The 22,672-nt window shown below is 44.9% G+C and overlaps 1 protein-coding gene and 1 long non-coding RNA gene across 6 annotated transcripts in view; one reads left to right on the forward strand and one right to left on the reverse strand.

The window, feature by feature from the left end:
• WDFY2 (WD repeat and FYVE domain containing 2) overlaps window positions 1-5,852 on the reverse strand; it is a 178,473-nt gene extending 172,621 nt beyond the window's left edge. For both annotated transcript variants that reach the window (XM_059996124.1, XM_059996123.1), the window contains exon 1: window positions 5,496-5,852. In XM_059996124.1, the coding sequence (XP_059852107.1) occupies window positions 5,496-5,632 (137 nt within the window). In that variant the 5' untranslated portion in view covers window positions 5,633-5,852. The remainder of the gene's footprint in view (window positions 1-5,495) is intronic.
• Window positions 5,853-6,355: 503 nt separating this feature from the next.
• The window catches only part of LOC132413733 (uncharacterized), a 42,062-nt gene continuing 25,745 nt past the window's right edge, over window positions 6,356-22,672 (forward strand). For all 4 annotated transcript variants that reach the window (XR_009516797.1, XR_009516798.1, XR_009516796.1 and 1 more), the window contains exon 1: window positions 6,356-6,710. This is a non-coding gene — a long non-coding RNA (uncharacterized lncRNA). The remainder of the gene's footprint in view (window positions 6,711-22,672) is intronic.

Genomic DNA, 22,672 nt, shown 5'->3' on the forward strand with positions numbered 1-22,672 from the left:
TGTAAATCAACCGTACTCCAATAAAAATTATTACTCCAATAAAAAAAAGAAGAAGAAATAGTCAAGTAGTGACTCTTAGAGTGGTTCAGAGTTGGGAAAAGGGACCTCCCTGGTGGTCCAGTGGGTAAGACTCCATGCTCCCAATGCAGGAGGGGACCCAGGTTCAATCCCTGGTTGGGGAACTAGATCCCACCTGCATGCCACAACTAAGAAGCCCACTTGCCGCAACTGAAAAAGATCCCACATGCCACAGCTAAAACCTGCCGCAACGAAGATCCCACGTGCCACAACTAAGACCCGGTGCAGCCAAAATGAATAAATAAATATTCCCCCCAAAAAAAAATCAGAGTTGGGGGAAAAAGGCCTTAAAGATTTTTAAAAACCCAAACCACTCTCTCATTCCAACCGCTTCCCACCCCTATCCCTTGTTGTAAACACTACCCTGGCCCAAAGTAAGGAGCTAAGCTTCTCTCAGGTTCAACTTAAACCTTTGCTCTAAGAAACTCACAACCTCCTCAGGCCCATTCCATTCCAAACAGCTGATAGATCAGTCATTGCTTAATCCATTCAATGAACATATATATGGGCTGCCTCCTCTGTGCTAGGCACTGGAGGTCAGACCATATATTGAGACAAAAATGAGACCTCCTATTACCCACTGCATGGTCCTATGTGCCCTTAGGGCCTACAGAGAACACAGATAACAATGTTGCCTAAATTGGTCCCTAATGAAGTCAGAATATAAGGTGGCAGTTCTCCACAGTCCCTCCCCGGGACTTTCCTGGCGGTCCAGTGGTTAAGACTCCATGCTTCCACTGCAGGGGGCACGGGTTCGATCCCTGGTCAGAGAGCTAAGAAACAGTGAGCTGCGAGTCGTGGCCAAAAATGAAAAAGCAAACTCCGCAGTCCCTCCCCATTACCCTCTCCCCTGCAGACCCCTCCCCATGGTCTCCTCCACAACACCCTGCCACCACACCCTCACCTCTTTTTATCTCCCAAGAGAATTCCAAATTCTTGCACTCAGAGGTTTTGGGAATGTTCGCTATCACAATTACTCCTGTGGAGACACCAATTTTCCAGATTCCTCCAAGTGTGACACTCAGAGCTGAGTTCTGAATTCAAGCTGCATGGCTCCTGAGTGCATTCTTAACCAGTTCGTTCTAGTGCTTCTCAGTGCCCCAGGAGTTTTCTCTTCCCCCTCTAGCTAGAATGCCCCTTCCAACACCCTAGCTTTCTCACATGAACTTCTACTCATCCCGAAAGACCCACCTGGAGGAGAGCTCCTTGGTCTCTTCTCTAACCACTGCAAGCAGAGGAGATGCTTCGATGACCCCAGTGGATGGTGTTTGTACCCGTCTTCAACACATCTCCTTATATGAGATAAAAATCTGACCCTTTTTTACTCCTGGTGAAGGAACAATTTTCTATAACTGTCTAATAGTAATTACCTAGAGAAACTCTGTATGAATTCTAAGATTGCTGACTTGTGTTAAGATATGCATATAAATAATTTACAAAGTTAAAACGTCTGGACAGGGCTGGCTCCCACCTGGAGCAGTCTCTTCTGGTTTTCAACACTTGAAGAGGCTGCCACTGGACCAGGGAGCTGCAGGTGGCTTACCAGCTACCCTGGTAAGCTGCAGGCTAGAGATCGGTATTGACCAAAATAGACCCAAGATGTCTGTGAGGAAACTCCTAAGCAAGGAATGTTAAAATGGCAGTCACGGGCTTCCCTGGTGGCGCAGTGGTTGCGAGTCCGCCTGCCGATGCAGGGGACACGGGTTTGTGCCCCGGTCTGGGAAGATCCCACATGCCGCGGAGCAGCTGGGCCCGTGAGCCATGGCTGCTGAGCCTGCGCGTCCGGAGACTGTGCTCCGCAACGGGAGAGGCCCGTTGAGAGAGGCCCGTGTACCACAAAAAAAAAAAAAATGGCAGTCACTCAGAAGAGACAGTCCAGACAGAAGCTGGGAAATGAGGAACCCAATGTACCAAAGTTGGGCATATCCTTTGGAGACAGAATCCAGCTACAACCAAAGGAAAGACAGACTCAGATAAGGACAGTGAGTTCTGAGAACAAATTCCATTTTATGATAGCACCACAAATCTATACTTGTAAGTCAGACTGTTTTTATATTTCTTCTTCCTTTTCTTTTTTTTGGCTGTGAGGTGAGGCTTACAGGAGTTCCCCAACCAGGGACTGAACCCAGGCCATGGCAGTGAAAGTGCTGAGTCCTAACCACTAACCACTAGACCACCAGGGAACTCCCGTTTTTATATTTCTTCTATTTCCTTATATTTTCTCCCTTGGTATCCAGTAAAGGTCCAGGCTGTCTTAACTGTGCTCAGATGAACTGAGGGTAAGGGTTTTTACCACTCTTGGGCCTGAAGATTAGAATATCACCAGCCCACGACTAACGGCAGCCATAGGGTGCAAATGGTAGTCCAAGTGGAAGAATCCTCCAAAGGTAAGTAAAATTTAGGGAACAACAATGGCTGTGGAATCCAGCTACTCTTCCCCATCTAAAAATTCTCTTTTCAATATTAAATCTTAGAGTTTGTGGTTTTATTTTCTTCTAAAATCTGCCCCCCCCCAAATAAATTGTGAGTATCTTGAAAGGACCTTGTCATTTTCACCAATGAAGTGTACACATGTGCTTAGAACACAGTAGGGACTCAAATGTTTGTTGATGGAATGAATGAAGCAATGCATTGACTTTCAGATTTTTAAGGCACTTTTAAGGCCATCCAGTCCAATCCTTTTCCGTACATTTGTCCAACAGAACTTTCACAGGTTGTCATAAAGTTCATTCAAACAAATATCAATGAAATGTCTACAACAGTTAAGATGCTGTGCTTTCAGGAACAAGAAAAAGACCAGTCACCAACACAGCAAATGTTTCTTGAGGGCCTACTGTGTGCCAGCCACCATACTAGGCCTTACAGATATTACAATGAGTAAGACACACATAGCATCTTAGGGAATTCATGGAGAAGAAGATAAATGGATAACAAGTACCTATAACACTGTTATAGATGGAAAATGTTAAGCGTTTTCAAAGGCTATTGGGAATCAGAGGTCAAAAAGGAAAACCAAGGTTTCAAAAGAACTTACGGGACACTGCCATTCAGGAATGGGACAATATTTTGTGGCTTAACCTTACAGTTCAGGAATGAAAACTACTAGTTTCTAACTGAAGTGGTTGATGGAAATGACTTGGTAGGTTTTGATGAAAATCAATATTCTCTCTTCATATCTTGATAATGATAATTATGTCAACTGACAGTGACACTGGATTTTGAAAAGCAAGAATACAGATCAGTTCTCTTTTAATAGAAGCCATAAACGAAACTGAGCTCTAAATAACAAAGTTCTTGTCACATGTGACTATATGACCTACAGAAACATAGACTGGTCAACTTGAGTAATAATAAAAAGATATGTAAAGAATAAATCCGAGCCTTACTTATTTAACAGCAACTGCATAATAAAATATCTTCTATTACTTACACTGTAAACTGGGAAAGTGAAAATTAAGCTTAATAAATAGCTAAACATTATTGCATTTATGTTGTCCCATAATCAAATGAAACTTATCTTCACTCTCTGTCATATACGCGACTTCAGCTTCTCCAAATACTCTGAAATGCACCCCGACTAAAGCTGTTTCCTTCAGGATAAACACAGTGAAATGGAAATCAGAAGACAGGAGCCAGGCCTGGCTCCGCCACTAGTTACATGAATTTGGGCAGGTAAATTCTCTGGCCTAATTTTCTCATCTGTAAAATGAAGCCGTTACAGCAAATAACCTCTAAGATCCCTTTGAACACTTAGGGGGGAAAAAAAAAAACCTATGAAAACTAACCTCTACTCCCAAAGCATCAACCAAAGCAAAAAGTTTCAAAACTAATTATTAAAGGAGCTTAGGTTTAGCTACCTTTCTGCCTCTCTTCCTTGATTCAACAAACTTACTTATGAATTTCCTACCGCAGTTCGGTTGAGCAGTTTCATCTCCAGTAGTTACAGAGAAAGTGATGTCTATCAATATATTCTTTTTAAAACACGATTCTGTGACAAAGAATTTCTAAGTCCAGAAGCAATCTCTTTTGTAGAATTTTGCCTCCATGGAAAAGTTAAACACTCATAAGCCTTCTTCGTGAATTTCAAATGGTTTCTACATCCATGTATTCCACTGCAGCCATGAATTTCTTCTGTTCTTGGCAGACTGCTTGCCATTGGTGTATGTTTACAATGTTTTCCCTTGAATCTGCACAGGAAGTGAATCAGGCACCATTTGGCCATTTGTATGGAGTATGATGTAGACAAAAATATGTCATTAATATAGTCATCCTAGTTATACTGAAGAACCTATGATATGAATAGACCTATCAGGCATATTTTTTGAAGCCACATTGTATGCAAAGCACTGAAATGACTATAAAGACAGTATGAACACTTTGTTGCTTTACCTTTGCCTGGAAATTTTACAAGTCACCAAGAAAAAAATATTTTCTACCTCAGCATAATTTGAACTTACATTAAGAAAACGTAACTCCTATTTTAAGGTTAAAAGCTCCTTGACATATACCTCTATAATGTGACATTTTTTAGAATACTAGTTGATATTATAAAAGCAAGAATTCCAGATCAAAACCATAACTACTATATTCAAGCTTCATTCCTCTGGAAACTAGCTTCATCTGCATAATTTCTGCATTAAAGGTCATTAAGTTAAAGCAAAAAACGCACTGTCTGAAAAACAAGGGAGAATACTAAAGGCAGAACTAGTTCTACTTCGGCAAATTAAGCAAAATTAGGCAAAAAGAAAGGAAGCAAGCAAAGGGAAGGAACTCAAGAGCTATTTGCAGCAGTGGTCCCTTGAAAGTTCTAGGAGCTTCCCCTTGAGCTTGAAGAGACAAGGAGGGCAAAGCAGAGAAGTCACCTCTCCTGGGCAGAAGCCCTAATACTCTTCACAACTTGCAATATTCATTGAATTCAGTGTAAGATGTCTGGGAGATCTGGATTCGGTGGGAATGTCTGGGAGAAGGGAGTGGCATTTGCTTTCCTGGGTCTGGAGCCTTAAGAACTATACCAGAGTTCTCAAAACCTCTTAGTTATGTCACACAAGCGGCTTGGAGCATCCTCCCCACGCACACACCTGCAGGGCCGGGCAGCTCCACCCTCTCCCCTTCCTGTCCTAGGAGCTGGACCAAGGTCCAGTGGCCGGTGTACCGTTAGTCCAAGGGCCAGCCTGGCCCCGGCAGGCGCCACCCGGGCAAGGCCAGACAGAACGCCGCTGTCCGGGCTCCGCTTTCCGGAGCCACGCAGCGGCGGCCACGCGCAGCTGGACACCGGCAGCACCAGGATGCGCATTATAATAACAACTTGGGAGAGCACTCTACACTCGCGCCGACGTGGAGGCACAGCCCCTGAAGCGGGCTCTGGGACCGCCGGCGCGTCCCGCCCCTCCTCGCGGCCGAGGGGCAGCGGTTCGTACCTGTCCTCCGAGACACTGATGACGCCCTCCTCCTTGGGCACGATCACGGCCATATTCACCACCTCCTGAGACCCCTCGACCCGCTGCAGCAGGATCGGCTTGCGGGTCAGCGGCTTGGGCTGGATCTCTGCCGCCATCGGAGGAGGGGGCGCACTGCGGGCGCCGCCGCCAACTGCGCCGCGGGGTCGAGCTGAGGAGACCGCTCGGGCACGGGCACAAGCTGAGACAGGGACTCTGGTTGGCCGGAGCGGGCCGCCGGGGACCCGCGATCATAGCCTGGCCGGCGCTCCCGGGAACGACTCTGCGCTCCCGGCTTCGGGCACCGAAACCTCCGCGACCGGCGCTGCAACCCGGCACCACCACCGGAGGAGGGGGCGGAGAGCCGTGGGGGCGGGGCCGGCGGGGGCGGAGCCTGCCGCAGGGGGTGGCCGCTGGTGGGCGCCAGGGCGGCTGCACTTCCGGAAGGGTGGTGGAGGAGGAGGGGAAACTGAAAAAGGAGGCGGGGCGCTGGCGGCCCAATGCGCATGCGTCAGGCCACGAGCCCATTTCCACCCCGCCCCTCCGCCATTCCCGAAGCCGCGCGGCACCGCCTCTAGAACGCATGCGCCTTCCGTGATCCGCGGCCTCCTCGCCACCTTCCACACCCAGTATTTAGTCCCCTCCCTCTTTAATCTCCCGTGAACGCGCGCGTACACATTCCTGGGAACGCGCTTGCCAGTGGCCCCGCCCACTCCGAAATCCCTGAAAAGGGGGCGGAGGTGGGGCGGGGAAAAGCGCGCCTGGGCGAGGCCGGAAAGAGAAGTATCCCGCAGGAAGGAAAAAAACTGAGCTAGTGGGGACGTGACTGGGCATGCGCCCGAGTTACCTGTCCGGCGCGGCCTTGTAGTGAAGCGTGGTTTACAGCTCCCAAGACGCACCAGCCACAGGCCTCCGATTGGCACCCCCACGGGCTTCTGGGAGTTGTAGTTTTTCAGAGCCTTCGCTTCCTTGTCCTGAAATGACCTATCGCCCACTTCTCACCGCTCCTGGCCTGAGGGGCTCCGCGGCCTCCCGGGCGATTGGCCGAGTCACGGCTGGGTCTGGCCTCTAAGGCAGGGAACTGAAGGGCAGCCATCGCGGAGCAGACAGTCGCTACGGCCCTGCCACTGCACATAATAGTGGAGCTCCAGGAGTGGGAAAAGAAGAAAAGCTGTCATGCAAGCATCCTTGATAGAGGTTAGAGATGATCTGTAGTGTTAACCTCCTCGTTTTCTTAGATGGTTAAGTTACTAGACCAGGATTACTTTAGCTTCAAGTCAGGGCTATAGCACCCCCAGACTTAAACTCAGGCGCCCCTGCTCCTGACTTCTTCCCATTCCCCAGTAATCCTTCCTTTTTAGATTGCTCCAGAGACGATGGATAGAGTAATCTGTGATTTGTGAATGCATGTTAGGTGCCTGGCAAAGGGCCTGGCATGCGGAGTAGTTGGTTATGTGATAATCCCACTAAGCCCTTCCACAGTTAACAAGCTAGCTGAGGAGTGGTCATGGTCTCTGTGGTGTAATTGAGCTGGCAAGGGCTCTGAAGGTGAGAAAAATAATATGCCAGAGCTAGACAAAGAATGGGACAGGCCGCGTAGAAATGCATTTTATAAGGCAGGTTTTTGGGCAGCCGAGGCGGTAGGTAAGCTGGACCTGTCTCAAAGCACAGTGCAAAACACGGCTTTCCACTTCTCTGAGCCTCCAGTTCCCCAGCTGCCAAGTGGAGGATAATAACACCTACCTTGGGTTGTTGTGAGGCTTACAAGTGACAGATTTTAAGTGCCTTCATACACAGTAGGTTCTTTAAGATTCCAGGAATTAGGACATGGACATATTCAGGGGGACATTATTCAGCCTGCCACAGTGGTTTTAAATACCATCCGTAAGCTCCTGACTCCCATAATAATCTCTACCCTGACCACATTTCTAACTCCAGGCTCATGTATCTAAAGCTACTGCACTCTGTCACTTAACTGTTTAGTAGGTGTTCCAAACATTCCCAAATAGTATCTTTAAATCTACTGCATCATTCACCCACTTGTTCAAAACTAACTTCCTAGGAGTCATCCTTGACTCTTCTCTTTTCCTTCACAATTCTATCCAGACCATTTAGAAGTCCTATCAGCTCCACCTCCAAAGTGTATCTTGAATTTTCCCATTTATATCATCTCCACCCCAGTCCAAGTCACCATAATCTCTGGCCTCTACTACCATGGTAGCCTAACTGCTTTCTCTATTTCTTCTCTTGAACCCATACAATCCATTTTTATCAAAGTAGCCAGAAGGATTTTGTTTTAAAATATAAACCAGATCAGTTCCTCCTCTGCTTAAAACACATCGTTGACTTACTGTTGCACTCGGGATGAAACGCCTCTCCAACCTCACCTCTTCTGCTCAGTACTTTCCAAGCTCTGGCTTGGAAATTCCCCAGAAACACCAACCTCCTTCCTCCTGGCGGCCTTTGCACCAACTGTGTTCACCTCTCGGCTACTTTCTTCTCACCACTCAGGCTTCAGCTTCGATGTTAGCTCCTTAAAGAGTCCTGACCTTCCAACCGAACCCTACTTCTTCATAACACTCGTTGTCATATCACCCGGGTTTGTTTTCTTCACAGTACTTACTTCTGCCCAAAATAATCTTGTGTGTTTCTTATTTAGTTCTTAGTCTTCCTCTTCCAGAAGAGAAACACTGGGAGAGGAGAGACCTGTCTGCCTGTTCATCGTTGTATTCCTAGCCTTTAGAATAGTACCTGGCATATCAGGAGGCATGTTGTTAAGTATTCGTTAAATAAATGAATAGAAAGGCCATTCAGGATTTGTTTAACTCTGTTCCACTAGAGCATAATGGAAAGACTGGTATCTGGAACTTGCCCTAATTCCTGGGATCGGGTGATCCTTGGGAGAAGACACAAAACTGCAGATGATATCCAGCAGGCAGACGATAATAGCGGTATGGTAAAGGCAACAAGTGATTAATTGGTACCCAAGAGAAAGGCCTAGCATGAGATACATGAGGTGTACTAATAGGCAGGTGAGAGGAAGGTAGTAGTTACAGTAGTTCTTAAACGTTTTAGGTCACAGGCCTTATGAAAAACCAGTTGAATATTACAGATCAACTGGAGTGGGGGAGTGTATGTATATGTACACTTATATTTTACGTGCAATTTTACGTGCAATTTCGCAAGGCACACAAGTATCAGAGACCCAGGTTGGGAACTCTTGCTAACTCTCAGGAAATCTAAGACCGCTTAGCCCCAATTCCCCACCCTCAGGAAAGGGCATTCTAATGGAGATTAAAGACGGAACGAAGTAGACTACTGCTAGAAAAATGATTCTCAAACTCCTTTGTTCATATTCCACCTTAAAGAATTTTGAAGAATTTCAGTATATAAATTTAAATATTCCAAAAAGTCTGAGTTGTAGCATCTTGTAAATATTAACATTTGTTGTAAATAGTTCACGCTTGATGATCTTTTATTGATTTCCCTGTAATACTGTCTGAAACAAACAAAAAAAATGTATATATATTTAAATTCTACGATTTACTTAATCGTAGAATAAGTAAATACTAAGGCCATAAATCTCTGATTTTTAAAAGTTTCTTCTACATTAACTGATCCTTACAATTGTTAGTACACAATAGGTCAAAACAACATAAGTCTATTAGAAATGTATATAAAAATTATTAAACATAAAAAGTAAATTTTAACTAGAAATGTTTAATGAAAATTATTATTCAAGATGAACAAGGCTACGTTTTTACATTCCCCTGTATCCAAGGATAAATAATGATTTACTGATAGAATTAAGAGGATTCAGGATGAATTCTGTTCCTATAGTTTATCTTGTAAATATAAGGGCTAAGAAATCTCATTTATATAAATATTGGGTTGGCCAAAATATTCGTTTGTTTTTTCCATACGATGGTTTGTTGTCTTTAACTTCAGTCAAAACAATTTTGTTAGATTGTATGTGACAGCTGTCATATCAGTGTGCATTTAAAAAAAGACATCAAAATTGGTGAATTTTTGTGTAGCCATTTTAATATTGAAGATGGAAGAAAGAAAGCAACATTTTCAGCCATTTATGCTTTATTATTTCAAGAAAGGTAAAAAAGATTTGTGCAGTGTATGGAGAAGGTGCTGTGACTGATCAAACATGTCAAAAGTGGTTTGCCAAGTTTCATGCCGGAGATTTCTCGCTGGACGATGCTCCACAGTCAGGTAGACCAGTTGAAGTTGATGGCAATCAAACCGAGACATTAATTGAGAACAATCAACAATATGCCATGCAGGAGTTAGACGACATACTCAAAATACCCAAATCAAGTGTTGAAAATCATTTGCACCAGCTTGGTTAAGTTCATCACTTTGATGTTTGGGTTCCACATAAGTTAAGCGAAAAAAACCTCCTTGACCGTATTTCCGCCAGCAAATCTCTACTTAGACGTAATGAAAACGCTCCGTTTTTAGAACAAATTGTGACAGGTGATGCAAAGTAGATACTGTACAATAATGTGGAACGGAAGAGATCGTGGGGCAAGTGAAATGAACCACCACCAACCCCACCAAAGGCCAGTCTTCATCCAAAGAAGGTGATGTTGTGTATATCGTGGGATTGGAAGGGAGTCCTCTATTATGAGCTCCTTCCGGAAAACCAAATAATTAATTCCAACAAGTACTGCTCCCAATTAGACCACCTGAAAGAAGCACTCAACAAAAAGCATCCCGAATAAGTCAACAGAAAACACATAATCTTCCATCAGGATACCACAAGACCGCACGTTTCTTTGATGACAAGGCAAAACCTGTTAGAGCTTGGCTGGGAAGTTGTGATTCATCCACCATATTCACCAGACATTGCACCTTCGGATTTCCATTTATTTCGGTCTTTACAAAATTCTCTTAATGGAAAAAATTTCAATTCCCTGGAAGACTGTAAAAGCACCTGGAACAGTTCTTTGCTCAAACAGATAAAAAGTTTTGGGAAGATGGGATTGTGAAGTTGCCTGAAAAATGGCAGAAGGTAGTGGAACAAAAGGGTGAATATGTTGTTCAATAAAGTTCTTGGTGAAAATGAAGAATGTGTCTTTTATTTTTACTTAAAAACCAAAGGAGGGCTTCCCTGGTGGCGCAGTGGTTGAGAGTCCACCTGCCGATGCAGGGGACACGGGTTCGTGCCCCGGTCTGGGAAGATCCCACATGCCGCAGAGCGGCTGGGCCCGTGAGCCATGGCCACTGAGCCTGCGCGTCTGGAGCCTGTGCTCCGCAACGGGAGAAGCCACAACAGCGAGAGGCCCGCATACTGCAAAAAAAAACAAAAAACAAAAAACCAAAGGAACTTTTTGGCCAACCCAATATATGTGAGTGGAACGAGTCTTGTTATATCAGTGCTACTCAACTCTTTGAATTCTTTCTGAGTTACATGTCAAAAATCACATTGTCAAGAGAAAATTTTTGCAAGTCATATATCTGACAAGGGACTTATATCTAGAATATATAAGTAACTCTTACAATTCAATAGTAAAAAGACAAATAAACCAATTTTTAAATTGGCAAAGAATCTGAATAGACATTCCCGCAAAGAATATATATACATGACCAATAAGCACATAAAAAGATGATCAACATCATTAGTCATCAAGGAAATGCAAATCAAAACCACAATGAGGGGCTTCCCTGGTGGCACAGTGGTTGAGAGTCCGCCTGCCGATGTAGGGGACACGGGTTCGTGCCCTGGTCCAGGAGAATCCCACATGCCGCAGAGCGGCTGGGCCCGTGAGCCATGGCCGCTGAGCCTGCGCGTCTGGAGCCTGTGCTCCGCAACGGGAGAGGCCACAACAGTGAGAGGCCCGCATACAACAACAACAACAACAAAAAAAAAAAACCACAATGAGATACCACTTTCCAGCTATTAGGATGGCTAAAATAGAATACAGATAATAACAAATGTTGACAAAGATATGGAGAGGTTGGGGCTTCCCTGGTGGCGCTTTTGGTGGGAATGTAAATTGGTGCAGCCACTATGGAAAACAGTATGAAGTTTCCTCAGAAAATAAAAAACAAAACTACCATATGATCCAGCAATTTCACCCCTCGGTATTTTGCTGAAGAAAACAAAAACATTAATTAGAAAAGATATATGCACCCCCATTTCTGCTTTATAGAATTCAAAACCTCTTAAGAGGAGCCAAAATATCCTTGTTTCTTCTCCCTTATCAGGAATACTTATAAAGAAGGCCAGAAAGATCTGTGAGTTAACTTGCCTTAGAAACCATTAGTTTCCCCCTAAGGGGGATAGGGGAAATCCCCTAAGGGGATGGAGGGTGAGTGAAATGGTGAAGGTAGTCAAAAAGGTACAAACTTTCAGTTGTAAAATAAATGAGTCCTGGGGATGTAATGATGCAGTATTCTCATCCCAAGGGGAAAAAAATTGTAGCTATGTGTGGTGATGGATGATAACTAGACTTGTGATCATTTCACAATATATTCAAGTATTGAATCATGATGTAGTACACCTGAAACTAAGACATCAGTTATATCTCGATACAAAAATTTCCACCAAATCAATATTTTTTTAATTTTTATTTATTAAACTTAGTTTTGGAGGCATTGTGTCTTCCTTGCTGCGCACGGGCTTTCTCTAGCTGTAGCAAGCGGGGGCTGCTCTTCTTTGCAGTGCACAGTCTTCTCATTGCAGTGGTTTCTCCTGTTGCAGAGCACGGGTTCTAGGCACGCGGGCGTCAGTAGTTGTGGCGCTCAGGCTTTAGAGTGCAGCCTCAGTAGTTGTGGAGCACGAGCTTAGTTGCTCAGCAGCATGTGGGATCTTGCCAGACCAGGGATCGAACCTGTGCCCCCTGCATTGGCAGGCGGATTCTTAACCACTGCGCCACCGGGGAAGTCCCCAAATCAATATTTTTGTAGTACCTTTTTGTTGTTGTTTTTACCCCATGCAAAGCACCACAGTAAGACATGGAATGAGGAAAGTCTATGAGATGGGAGAACATCTGACATAAATGCAGGCAGATCCTCAGGCAAATTGGCTTTAGGGAAAAAGTACCTATAAAAGTTGAGGATCTGGGGGACTTCCCTGGTGGCGCAATGGTTGAGAGTCCACCTGCCGCTGCAGGGGGTGCGGGTTCGTGCCCCGATCCGGGAGGATCCCGCGTGCCGCGAAGCGGCTGGGCCCGTGAGCCATAGCCGCTGGTCCTGCGCGTCCAGAGACTGTGCTCCGCAACGGGAGAGGCCGCAGCTGTGAGACGCCCGCGTACCGCAAAAAAAAAAAAAAAAAAAAAAAAACATTGAGGATCTGGAGGATCTGGAAATGAATACCCTTATAATGATGTGTGTCCGTGTACCACTTGACAAGTTTTCACGGAGCAGAGCTCCACAGGCCACAGTTTGGATACCACTGATCTAGGAAACAGAAAGGGGGCTGCCACTCCAGCAGGACATGGAGCTTTTAGGGAAGCATTAAACGAGAAGAATTGTGCTTAATAATTGGACAAGGCAACTTCTTTTGCATTGATTCCTCACTCTTGGAAGGCCAATTATAGGAAGCAAGGTGAGTCCAGGGAAAAGGGTCAGAGCTGAGCCCAAAGCTTTTCCTAATAGTAAGCAGCATGTATTTTTCTGGCTCATCCTCAGCAGTCTGGTCTGGCAATAGAAAGCTGGGCAGGTGTAAATAGTAAGAAACATATACCCTGGCCTCTGCCCTGGTGTCTGACACAGAACTCTGAAGACCCTTGTAGTTTCCTAAGTGATAAGAGCACTAGGAACATCTCTTGTTCTAGTGAGGGCTGGTCACCAGAAAGACCAAGCTGTGATTAGAAGCTTGCAGATGCACTGCCCCCCTCCACCCACCCGCCATGAGGGGAGAGGGGCTGGAAGTGGAGTTCATAATTGCTCATGCCTATGTGAGAAAGCCTCCACAAAATCCCCAGGGTAGGGAGTTCAGTGCGCTTCCAGGCTGGTGAGAACATTCACACCAGGAGGGTGATGGACCCCAACTCCACAGGGACAGAAGCTTCTGCACTTTGGGCCCTCCCAGATCTCATCCTATGTATCTCTTCATCTGGCTCTTCATCCGTATCCTTTATCAGATGCTTTAATAAACTGGTAAACATAAGTGTTCCCCTGAGTTCTGTGAGCCATTCTAGCAAATCAATTGAATTAGAGGAGGGGGTGGTGGGAACCTCTGATTTGTAGCCAAATTGGACAGAAGTGAGGGTGACCTGGAGACCTACTACTTTCAGTTGGCATCTGAAGTGGGGGGCAGTCTCATGGGACTGAGCCCTTAACCTGTGGGAACTGGTGCTCTCTCTGGGTAGACAGTGTCAGAATTGAATTAAAGTAGAGGACACCCAGCTGGTGTCAGAGAATTGCTTGATGGGAGAATAACCCCACACATCTGGTGTCAGAAGTGTGCATGCGGAAGTTGTGTGAGAGTAAAGGAGAAACACAGGAGAAGAACTGGATTTTCCCTAATGCAGCAGGGATCTGGGGATCCGGCCTCATCAGATGAAACCCACACTTAGCGAGAGGGGTCTGGGATACTGGTGTGAGAGCCAGAGGCAGTCAGTGAGCAGCGAGGACATCGGAGAGGCAGCTCTGCACCCACCTCCAGGCTTGGGTTCAAGAGCAGGGCATTCAAATCTGAGGTGACAACTTAGGAAAGCAAGATAGGGCCCGGGTCTCAAGGACTGGTGTTCTGAGTAGGAGGCCTGGACAGGGTCCTAGGTGTCAAAACTAGGGCCCAAGGTGGGAGTAGAGCCTCTTACCAGTGTGTCCTTTAGCAAGTCACTGAATCTGTTGGAGCCCCCCTTTCTTCATCTGTAACATTACAACACCAAATTCCCAGAGTTGTTGTGAAACAAGAATAAGGTCATTCATCTGAAGGAAGAGGCCAGCATCTGGCAAGTAGCTCCTCTAAAGGAAGAGGGGAAAGCTGAGAAGGACTTGGAAGGAGACCACAGGGAAAACATGGGGACAGAAGAAAAGGGGTGGAGATGATGACTTAGTCTCAAAACAAAGGAGAAATCTAATGATCAGAACTGGGTCACAGGTCAGGGCCACAACATCTTGCAGCAGAAGTCCCAACTTTTCAAAGGGCAAAAATCTGAGAATAGAGATTCCATCTTTATTGGAAGTCCACACTTACTGGAAGTCTAGCATTCATTGTTTTGAATTCTGAATTTTCTTGCTGACTCAAATATGCATTTGTGGGTCCCAGGCAGGCTCACAAAATCCCTCCAGTGTAGAACTAGCAGTCCCTTGGCCTAGGACTTCCATGACGAATGATGCTTCTCCGATAGAATATCTTTTAAATTACATCCAGGAACATCAGATAAACATCCCTCCATTTGTTTCCCTCCTCCCTTCCTTCCCCATTCCCTTCCCAGCAGCAGGCACTAGGACTCCCTCGGCAACAAGGGTTTTTTGCTTCTGAAACCCGGCTGCACTTGAGTGCCTTGGGAACTTCTGGAGAATTCCTGAATCCTATCCCTGAATGGCTGAACTTGGTTTTCTGGGAGCTTGACCTGAGAATCTGACTCTTTATAAAGCGTTTCAGGTGATTCTGATGCAGGTGGCCCTTGGTGTCTAGGGTAATCCGGGAACCACAGACCTGGGAATCCAATGGAAGGGTACAGGAAAAGTGATCCAAGATACAGAGGGCTGGGTCTCCAAGCACAGGGCCCATCTCCCGTTGCCTTTCCTTTCCCAGAATGAGAGACTAGCCAGCCTGCATGCTCTTCCATTGGTAGCATCTAATGTTTCTGATCAGACCAATGTCTTTTTTTTTTTTTTGGTAGGGGGGCCCATTGAGTAACAGAAAACAGCCTGTGATTTTTCACCTACTTACCTGTGCTGGAAGCAAGCACAAGGCTTTTGCAAGGCTTTTTCCTTAATCTTCTTCTTCAATCCTCCCCACTCCTCTTTAGCCCAGGAAACCTTGGGCTAAAAATAGGTTTTCATGTACTCAAAGGTCTGAAGTAAATTTCATTTCTATATCTATATCTATAACTATATCTGTATCTGTATCTATATCTATATCTGTATCTATATCTACATCTACAGCTGTATCATCTAACTACCCATCTATGTATGTTTTGAATAGACTTTATTTTTTTAGAGCAATTTTAAGTTCACAGCAAGATTGAGCAGAAAGTACAGGGATTTCCCATATCTCCCCTGTTCCCATATACGCACAGCCTCCCCTGCCAGAGTGGTACCTGTGTTACAGCTGGTGAACCTACAATGACACATCATTATCACCCCAAGTCCATCATTTAACTTAGGGTTCCCTCTTGGTGTTGTACATCCTATGGGTTTGGACAAACATGTAATGGCATGTATAGGGGATTCCCCGGCGGTCCAGCGGTTAAGACTCCGTGCTTTCATTTCCGAGGGTGTGGGTTAGATCCCTGGTTGGGGAACTAAGATCCCACAAGCCGTGCAGTGCGGCCAACAAAATAATAATAAAAGTAAAAAATATAATGAAATGTATCCATCATATAGTATCATACAGAATAGTTTCACTGTCCGAAAAGTCATCTGTGCTCTGCCTAGTCACCCTCCCTGCCGCCCACCCCCAGGAACCACTCATCTTTTTATTGCCTCCATAGTTTTGCCTTTTCCAGAATGTCGTAAAGGTGGAATCATACAGTATGCAGGCTTCTCAGATTGGCTTCTTTCACTTAGTAACATGTTTTTTAAAGTTCCTTCATGTCTTGATGGCTCATTTCTTTTTAGCACTGAATAATATTGAATTGTCTGAATAATATTCCATTGTCTGAAGGCACCATTCACCTACTCAATCTCGGTTGCTTCCACGTTTTGGCAATTATCAGTAAAGCCGCTGTAAACATCCGTGTTCAGGTCTTTGTGCGGACTTAAGTTTTCAACTCCTTTGGATAAATACCAAGGAGCCACACTGCTGGATTGCATGGTAAGAGTATGTTTATTTTTGTGAGACGCTGCCAAACTGTCTTCCAAAGTGGCTGCACCATTTTGCATTCCTGCCAGCAATAAACAGGAATTAGGGTCATCTATATTTCAAAGGAAGACCAGCTCTTCTGGAATGTTCTGCAGAGGAACTCGGAGGACAGGGTAGAATGAAGTGGGAGTGGGAACCCACTCTAGGGAAATGGTGATAGGGTGAAATAGTGAAAGAAAAGAGAAGGAGGAAGAGAGTGTATGTTTCTGTTCCTTCTTGGCTTTCTCTTTACTAATAACTTTGATGCCACTGCAGACACACCCTTACACTAGCCCCGACCTGGGCTGAAGCAAGGGGCAGGGACTGTGACAAGTGAACTCCCTCCTTAGGAACCCAAGAGCAGAGGAACCCCAAGTGCCTTTGGTCAAGAGGAAGTGAGACTATTATTCCTAGAGCGGGGTGGGTCTCAAAAACTTGCTGACTGAAAGCAGAAATGAGAATATAACCTCCTCAGCTTGTCATTCAAGGGTCTTAAATCTGCCAGAGTCCTCAGTTTAGCTCAAGAAAACTCAAACTAACTCACAACTCCTTAGACATTATCTTCATTTATTCTTTTATCCAGCAAATATTTGCTCAGTGCCTGCTCTGAGCCAGGCTCTAGATGTGATTAACTCCCTTGTGAAGTCAAGGACAGAGCTCGATTTGGTTCATATCTTGGTTTTATCATTAGAGGGTCACTGGCTCTAGAGTCCAATGAGCAAGCAGAGGAGAGGAGTTGATGTGAAAAGATTTTGGTTTGAAAATAAAAGGTCAGGACTACACTCGGGTTCTGGTGCACAAGTATGCGGTCAGTTTTGCTGTAAATCTCCTACATCAAATAATGTTTAAAAGAATGTATGAAGGGGGAATTCCCTTGTGGTCCAGTGGTTAGGACCCGGCACCTTCACTGCCGAGGGCCAGGTTCGGTCCCTAGTTGGAGAGCTAAGATCCACAGATCCTCAAGCCACGTGGCACGGCCAAAAAAGAGAAAAAAAAAGTGTAAGAAGGAATCAAATGGGAACTTTGGAGAATGAATATCGCCCATAGGAAATAGTGAAATGGGGAAGAGGTGAAATTTATTGCCATTTGGGCAAGATGGTTTATTCATTTGGAGGAAACAATCTCTAACTCTCACATATAACTACAGTTCTTTACAGAATGGACATTTTGTGTATTGTGGCAACTTTGGGGGATAACACATTTTTCTACAAGTACCTGCTTTTGGCTCCATTTTCCATCTAAAATTATACACATGAGGGAGAGAAATGATTCTGTTAACAAAGAATGAGATCATCTTTATCCTCAAAGACCTTGACTGAAGGTCGGTGGTCAATGACCAAAATTCTAATGTCACTGGAGTCCTGGCAGAACGGCATCTGAAACTCTTTATATATATCTAATCAGGCTTTTTAAAACCTCTCATGAGTTTAAGGATCAACATAACACAGCCATCTTAGATAGGAACCACTGTTATTGCTTAGGCCTCATTGACTTGGTTTTAGGAAAACACCTCCCATCATCAGAATATATCCTACAAGCCTTTTTAAGCAGAGACTCAGCTTTCTTCTCCTATTGTCCCCAGTATCAAGCACAGTGCAAGGCATGAAGAGGAAGCTCAGCGATGACAAGCAAGCAGAAAGATTAACTAAATCTTAGTATCTTTACAGAACAGTTTCCAGTGAAGTGGAGCAGAGTCACATACCCACATAGCTCCTATCAACAGAATTTACTTGGCAATTAATAAATGGAGTCCAAAGAGATTGGGACGAATATTTGTTATCAAAGATGCCTCCTCTTGAGTCAAATTGGTGAGCATCAGGTTAATTCCCCTCAAGAGAAGAGATACCATGGGAAAAGGGCTTTTGTGCCAATTGACTCAACGTTTTTCTTTCTTCAACTGCCATCCTGTCTCTAGGGAGAAAAAAGCAAGAACAAAAAACTCAAAACAATGAGAAAAAAGACTGCACTGACAAATAAATAAAAAGAGTTAAGAGGGAATATAGAACAAATTGGAAGTTCTACCGAGAAACAGAAGGAGGCCAACGTATTACTGATAGCCCAAACAGTAAAACCCTAACTTTGATCTCCTACATTCAATCCCTGAAGAATTTTAAGGGCATCTGAAACATACATCCTTACTTCCCAGGTACAAAATCCTGAAGAATTTATGTCCTATTTCATATGTTCTCAGATTAAGCATTTTAAAAAATCTGATTCCCTTTTGAGATTCATGCAAAAAGGAGCTAGAACATGCACCCTTGAATGGCATGAAGGAAGTGGCAATGTGTCATGGTTTCCTGTTCTCTCGGTTCCAGACGTGTTCCCTTGAAGCCACGCTTCTCATCGCTGCTAGAGTAATCGTTCTAAAACTCACATCAGATCCTGTTACTCCCTAACACGGCCTGAAACCTTTGACAGCTTTCCCTGTCTCTAGAGTTGAAACTATACCCATCGTCTGGCCCATGCCTACCTCTCCAGTCCATTCATTCCTCACCCTCTACCCCCTCCAACCTCAAATCCAGTGACACTGCGTCAGGTAGAATGATTTTAGCTGCAAGTAACAAAAAATCCGACTTGATCTTTCAGAGAATGAAGGGAACACAGGGCTCCACTTAATCTCTGGTCGGAGTTTGTTCAGGTCATTTGGCTCCATTTCTCTGCAATTCCCTTAGCTCCATGTGACGTCTTTCTCCTCTGGTGGGCTCCCCTTGAAGTAACAAAGTGGAAACTAGCGGCTCTCGGGTTTACATGCTTCCTCTTCCCCAACTATCAAGCCGAAGTCCTGGGCTTCTTTCTGATTGGACATAGCCAGCCCTGAACTAATATACCTGAGGAATGCCATGGCTGATTTTCTTAGGCCTGGAGGACCTGCCTCTCTGGGAACCAGCTATGACAGGGGAATGGATTATGCCACCTGGCTAAGGCCAATCAAGACCCATCCCTGGAGCCGGGAGCGAGGTCAGTTACGCTCAACCCCCTGTCTAGGAAATTTGCAGAGAAGGAAAGAATGGGTGCTCAATAAGCATCTTCAGAATCCAAGGTACCTGACAATAACCTAAGCCTTTCGTCCCATGGTACACCTCTCTGCTCTCTTCCTAGAATGTTCTTCCCCACTTCATCTGTCTGGCAAATTCTTACTCTTTCCTCAGTCTTAGCTCAAGCATTTCATCCTCTGTAAGGCCTCTGGGTATCCACACCCCCGCCCCGCCGCCAAACAGAGTGGATTACTCCCTTCCATGTGCCATTCTTATACCCAGCATAGACTTACTTTATTGCCTCATCCCATTATTCATCAATTGTACGTTTAATAGATTTGTCTCCCCATACAGAAGGTTAACCCCTTGAAGACAGAAACCCTAACCTTTTTATCCTTCCTCTTGACATCTATGAAGAGACCACAGCCTATATGAGTATTGTTTAAATAAATTCTGAGTTTTGTTCATTCTAGTGGTGGGAGCGATCCTCAAGTTGTGTGCTGTGTGTGTAGGTATGACCTCTTCTGATGTCATAAACTCAAGAAAGAGACAAGTCTTCAAAAAACGTTGCTAGAGACTGGAGCACAGAGAGGTGGGAGGTAGGACACCTACAGCGCTCTGGCCCTTGGCCTCCTTGATCTGGGTTTAGAGGGATCTAGAGGTTTTTGAGAGTCCAGAGCATTATTAGTTGTAATGATGCCCTCTGCCATATGAAAGCAATTCAGGAACCAGGCAAGAGGCTTTCTTATAGGAACCTCAAGCTGGTCACCTGGCCAGGCAGATTCCCTAATCGCATGTGGTGCACCATGTTTATATAACCTTTATTATTCCTAATTGGAAAGGAGGGACATGCTCTAAATAATATTTCCTCTCACCTCCCAGCTCAAAGAAAAAATATACCACTTTTTACCTTTCCTCAACTTACAGTATCTGGGGGTGGAGTAAAGAAACATTTCCAAAAGCTGAAATAAAATTGTTAGCATTATTAGCAATTTTGTAACACACTAAATCTAGGCAGGGCACAGTATATATGGCAGAGAAACACAGGAAGCAATTGGGAAATGTCAGGGAAGCTAATAATGAATTCGCCAATGAGAAGTGCTTTGCAAATAATAACATTGATGATAGTACCACAACTCTCCTGGAGGGCCCCAGGATTCAGTTAGAAGACAGTCAAGGTGTTAGATGCTAGTAACTGTCATTAGAGTCGCAAAAGCAGCAGAAGACTGGCTCTCCGACCTTAGCAGAGTCACACATCAATGGAATAGCTAGAGACTATGCATAATATAACCTAGTGTAGTATAAATTATGCATCTGTGATAGCACTGTAACGACGTTATTTCACTGATTACTGAGTGATCGGCGTGGATATCAATCAGGAAAGGCTCTCGAAGGGGTGAGTCACGGATTTTTAAACAAGTGGTTGATGTAATGTGGATGGTACTCAAAAAATATTATCTTAGCAACTGTGTAGAGAATGAACTGAGACGGGGGAGCACAAAGCAGGGAGATCAGGTAGGAGGCGGTAATGCAGACGAGGTGACGGGAGCGTGGACTGGTGTGTGGGCTGTGAAATGGAGCTGGGATCGTTTAGAGAAGGCAGTGCAAAGGACTGCATCACACGTGGGCTTTGCAAACAAGCTGACTCGGGCTCCAAGCCTGGCTTCCCCACTGACTAGCTGAGTTGCTTGACTACCTAACCTACCTGCTATAAGGCTATTCCCTCATCTACAAAATGCACTCATGGGTGTTTGTCGTTTTTGAAGTGCATTATCTAGACATCCTTCCTAATTTGAATGAATCCCAATGGGATTGGGAAGCCACAAAAGAGAAGCTGTTCCTCATGCTTTGAGTAGAGCCAGTTGATGCTCTCCCTCCTCTCTGTGCTGGGGGGTGGTGATGCAAAGGCACTGTGGTCAGCTTGAGAATCTTCGAAGTCTCTGTGGTGAGATTAGCATCCAGAGGCATGGCGGGGCATGTCCTGGGAATTGTAGCTGAGGTTGGATCCCAACTTTGTGCTCTGCTTCTTCCCTTGGCTCTTCCCTGAACCTAGTCTTCTACCTTCCTATAAATTCTGTGTGTTGCCTGATAACTTTCCAGTAAATTGCTTTTCTACTTAAGACATCTGTTGCCTGCTACCAAGAACACTGACTAAAACGTGACCTCACAGGGCTGTTTGAAGGTTGAATAAGATGGTGTGTATAAAGTCTTTAGCCCAGTACTTGCCTCAGGCAAATGCTTGCTAAATGGTTGATCTAAGGCAAAAACAAAGAAAGCATTTGTGACAGAATAGACTTTGATGACTAATTAGATGTGAGAGAAGAATAAAAAGGAAGAATGGGGAAGATAACACTGTTTACCAACCTGCCTTCCACATCCCTGTTCTGTGTCTAACTAGAGTATGAAAGCCAACAGAAGGACGACCTGCTTAAAACAGGTTAGAGAGTAATGGCAAAGTACCAAATGAGCCTGTTGACTGAGAGCATGACAAAGTCTGAACTTGTTCGCCCGGCACACAAGACATTTTATAACCCTGTCCGGACCTTCCTTTCTAGCCCGGATACTTGCCACTCCCTGAAAAGCGGGTGCCGTGGAGTCAGAGCAAGCTGCTTGGTGTCCCATGAACGAACCATGTTATTCTGATATTCACTGCCTTTGCCCACTGTATTCTCCCTGCTTGGAATGTCTTTCTCAACCTCCCTCAACTTCAACTCCTTATTTAAGACTTGGGTTACATATTTTCTCCTCCGTGAAGCCCTTCCTAACTCTTTCCAAGCAGAGTTACTTGCTCCTACCTCTGGGCTCCCACGGAATTTCGTTCATGCCTCCCTGATAGCAAGGACCACACTTTATTCCAATGTTCTCTTCGTGTCTGTGTCATTGCCCCGTGTGGTCCCAGACCCCAGGGATGACAGATTGGTCATCCCTGCATCCTCATTCCCTGATGTTATGTGGCCCGTAGACAGTACTTCACAGGCTTGCTGTCGGACACCCAGAACATTTCTTTATATACTTGCTTAGAGATAAGAGGGTTTGCTTGTGAGAGAATGAACCAGATTCAACAATCCACACGCAAAAATTAGTCCTGTTCGTTATTTGTTCACACATTATGAAATAATCAGGGTCCTTTAACTTCCTAGCTCCTGAAGAGCAAAGTTCTGTTTTAATTCACTTTGTACCAACATGGTTTTGCACCAAGAAGTGCAGTA

This window comes from Delphinus delphis, chromosome 18, assembly GCF_949987515.2.
Source record: "Delphinus delphis chromosome 18, mDelDel1.2, whole genome shotgun sequence".
Classification (NCBI taxonomy): Eukaryota; Metazoa; Chordata; class Mammalia; order Artiodactyla; family Delphinidae; genus Delphinus; species Delphinus delphis.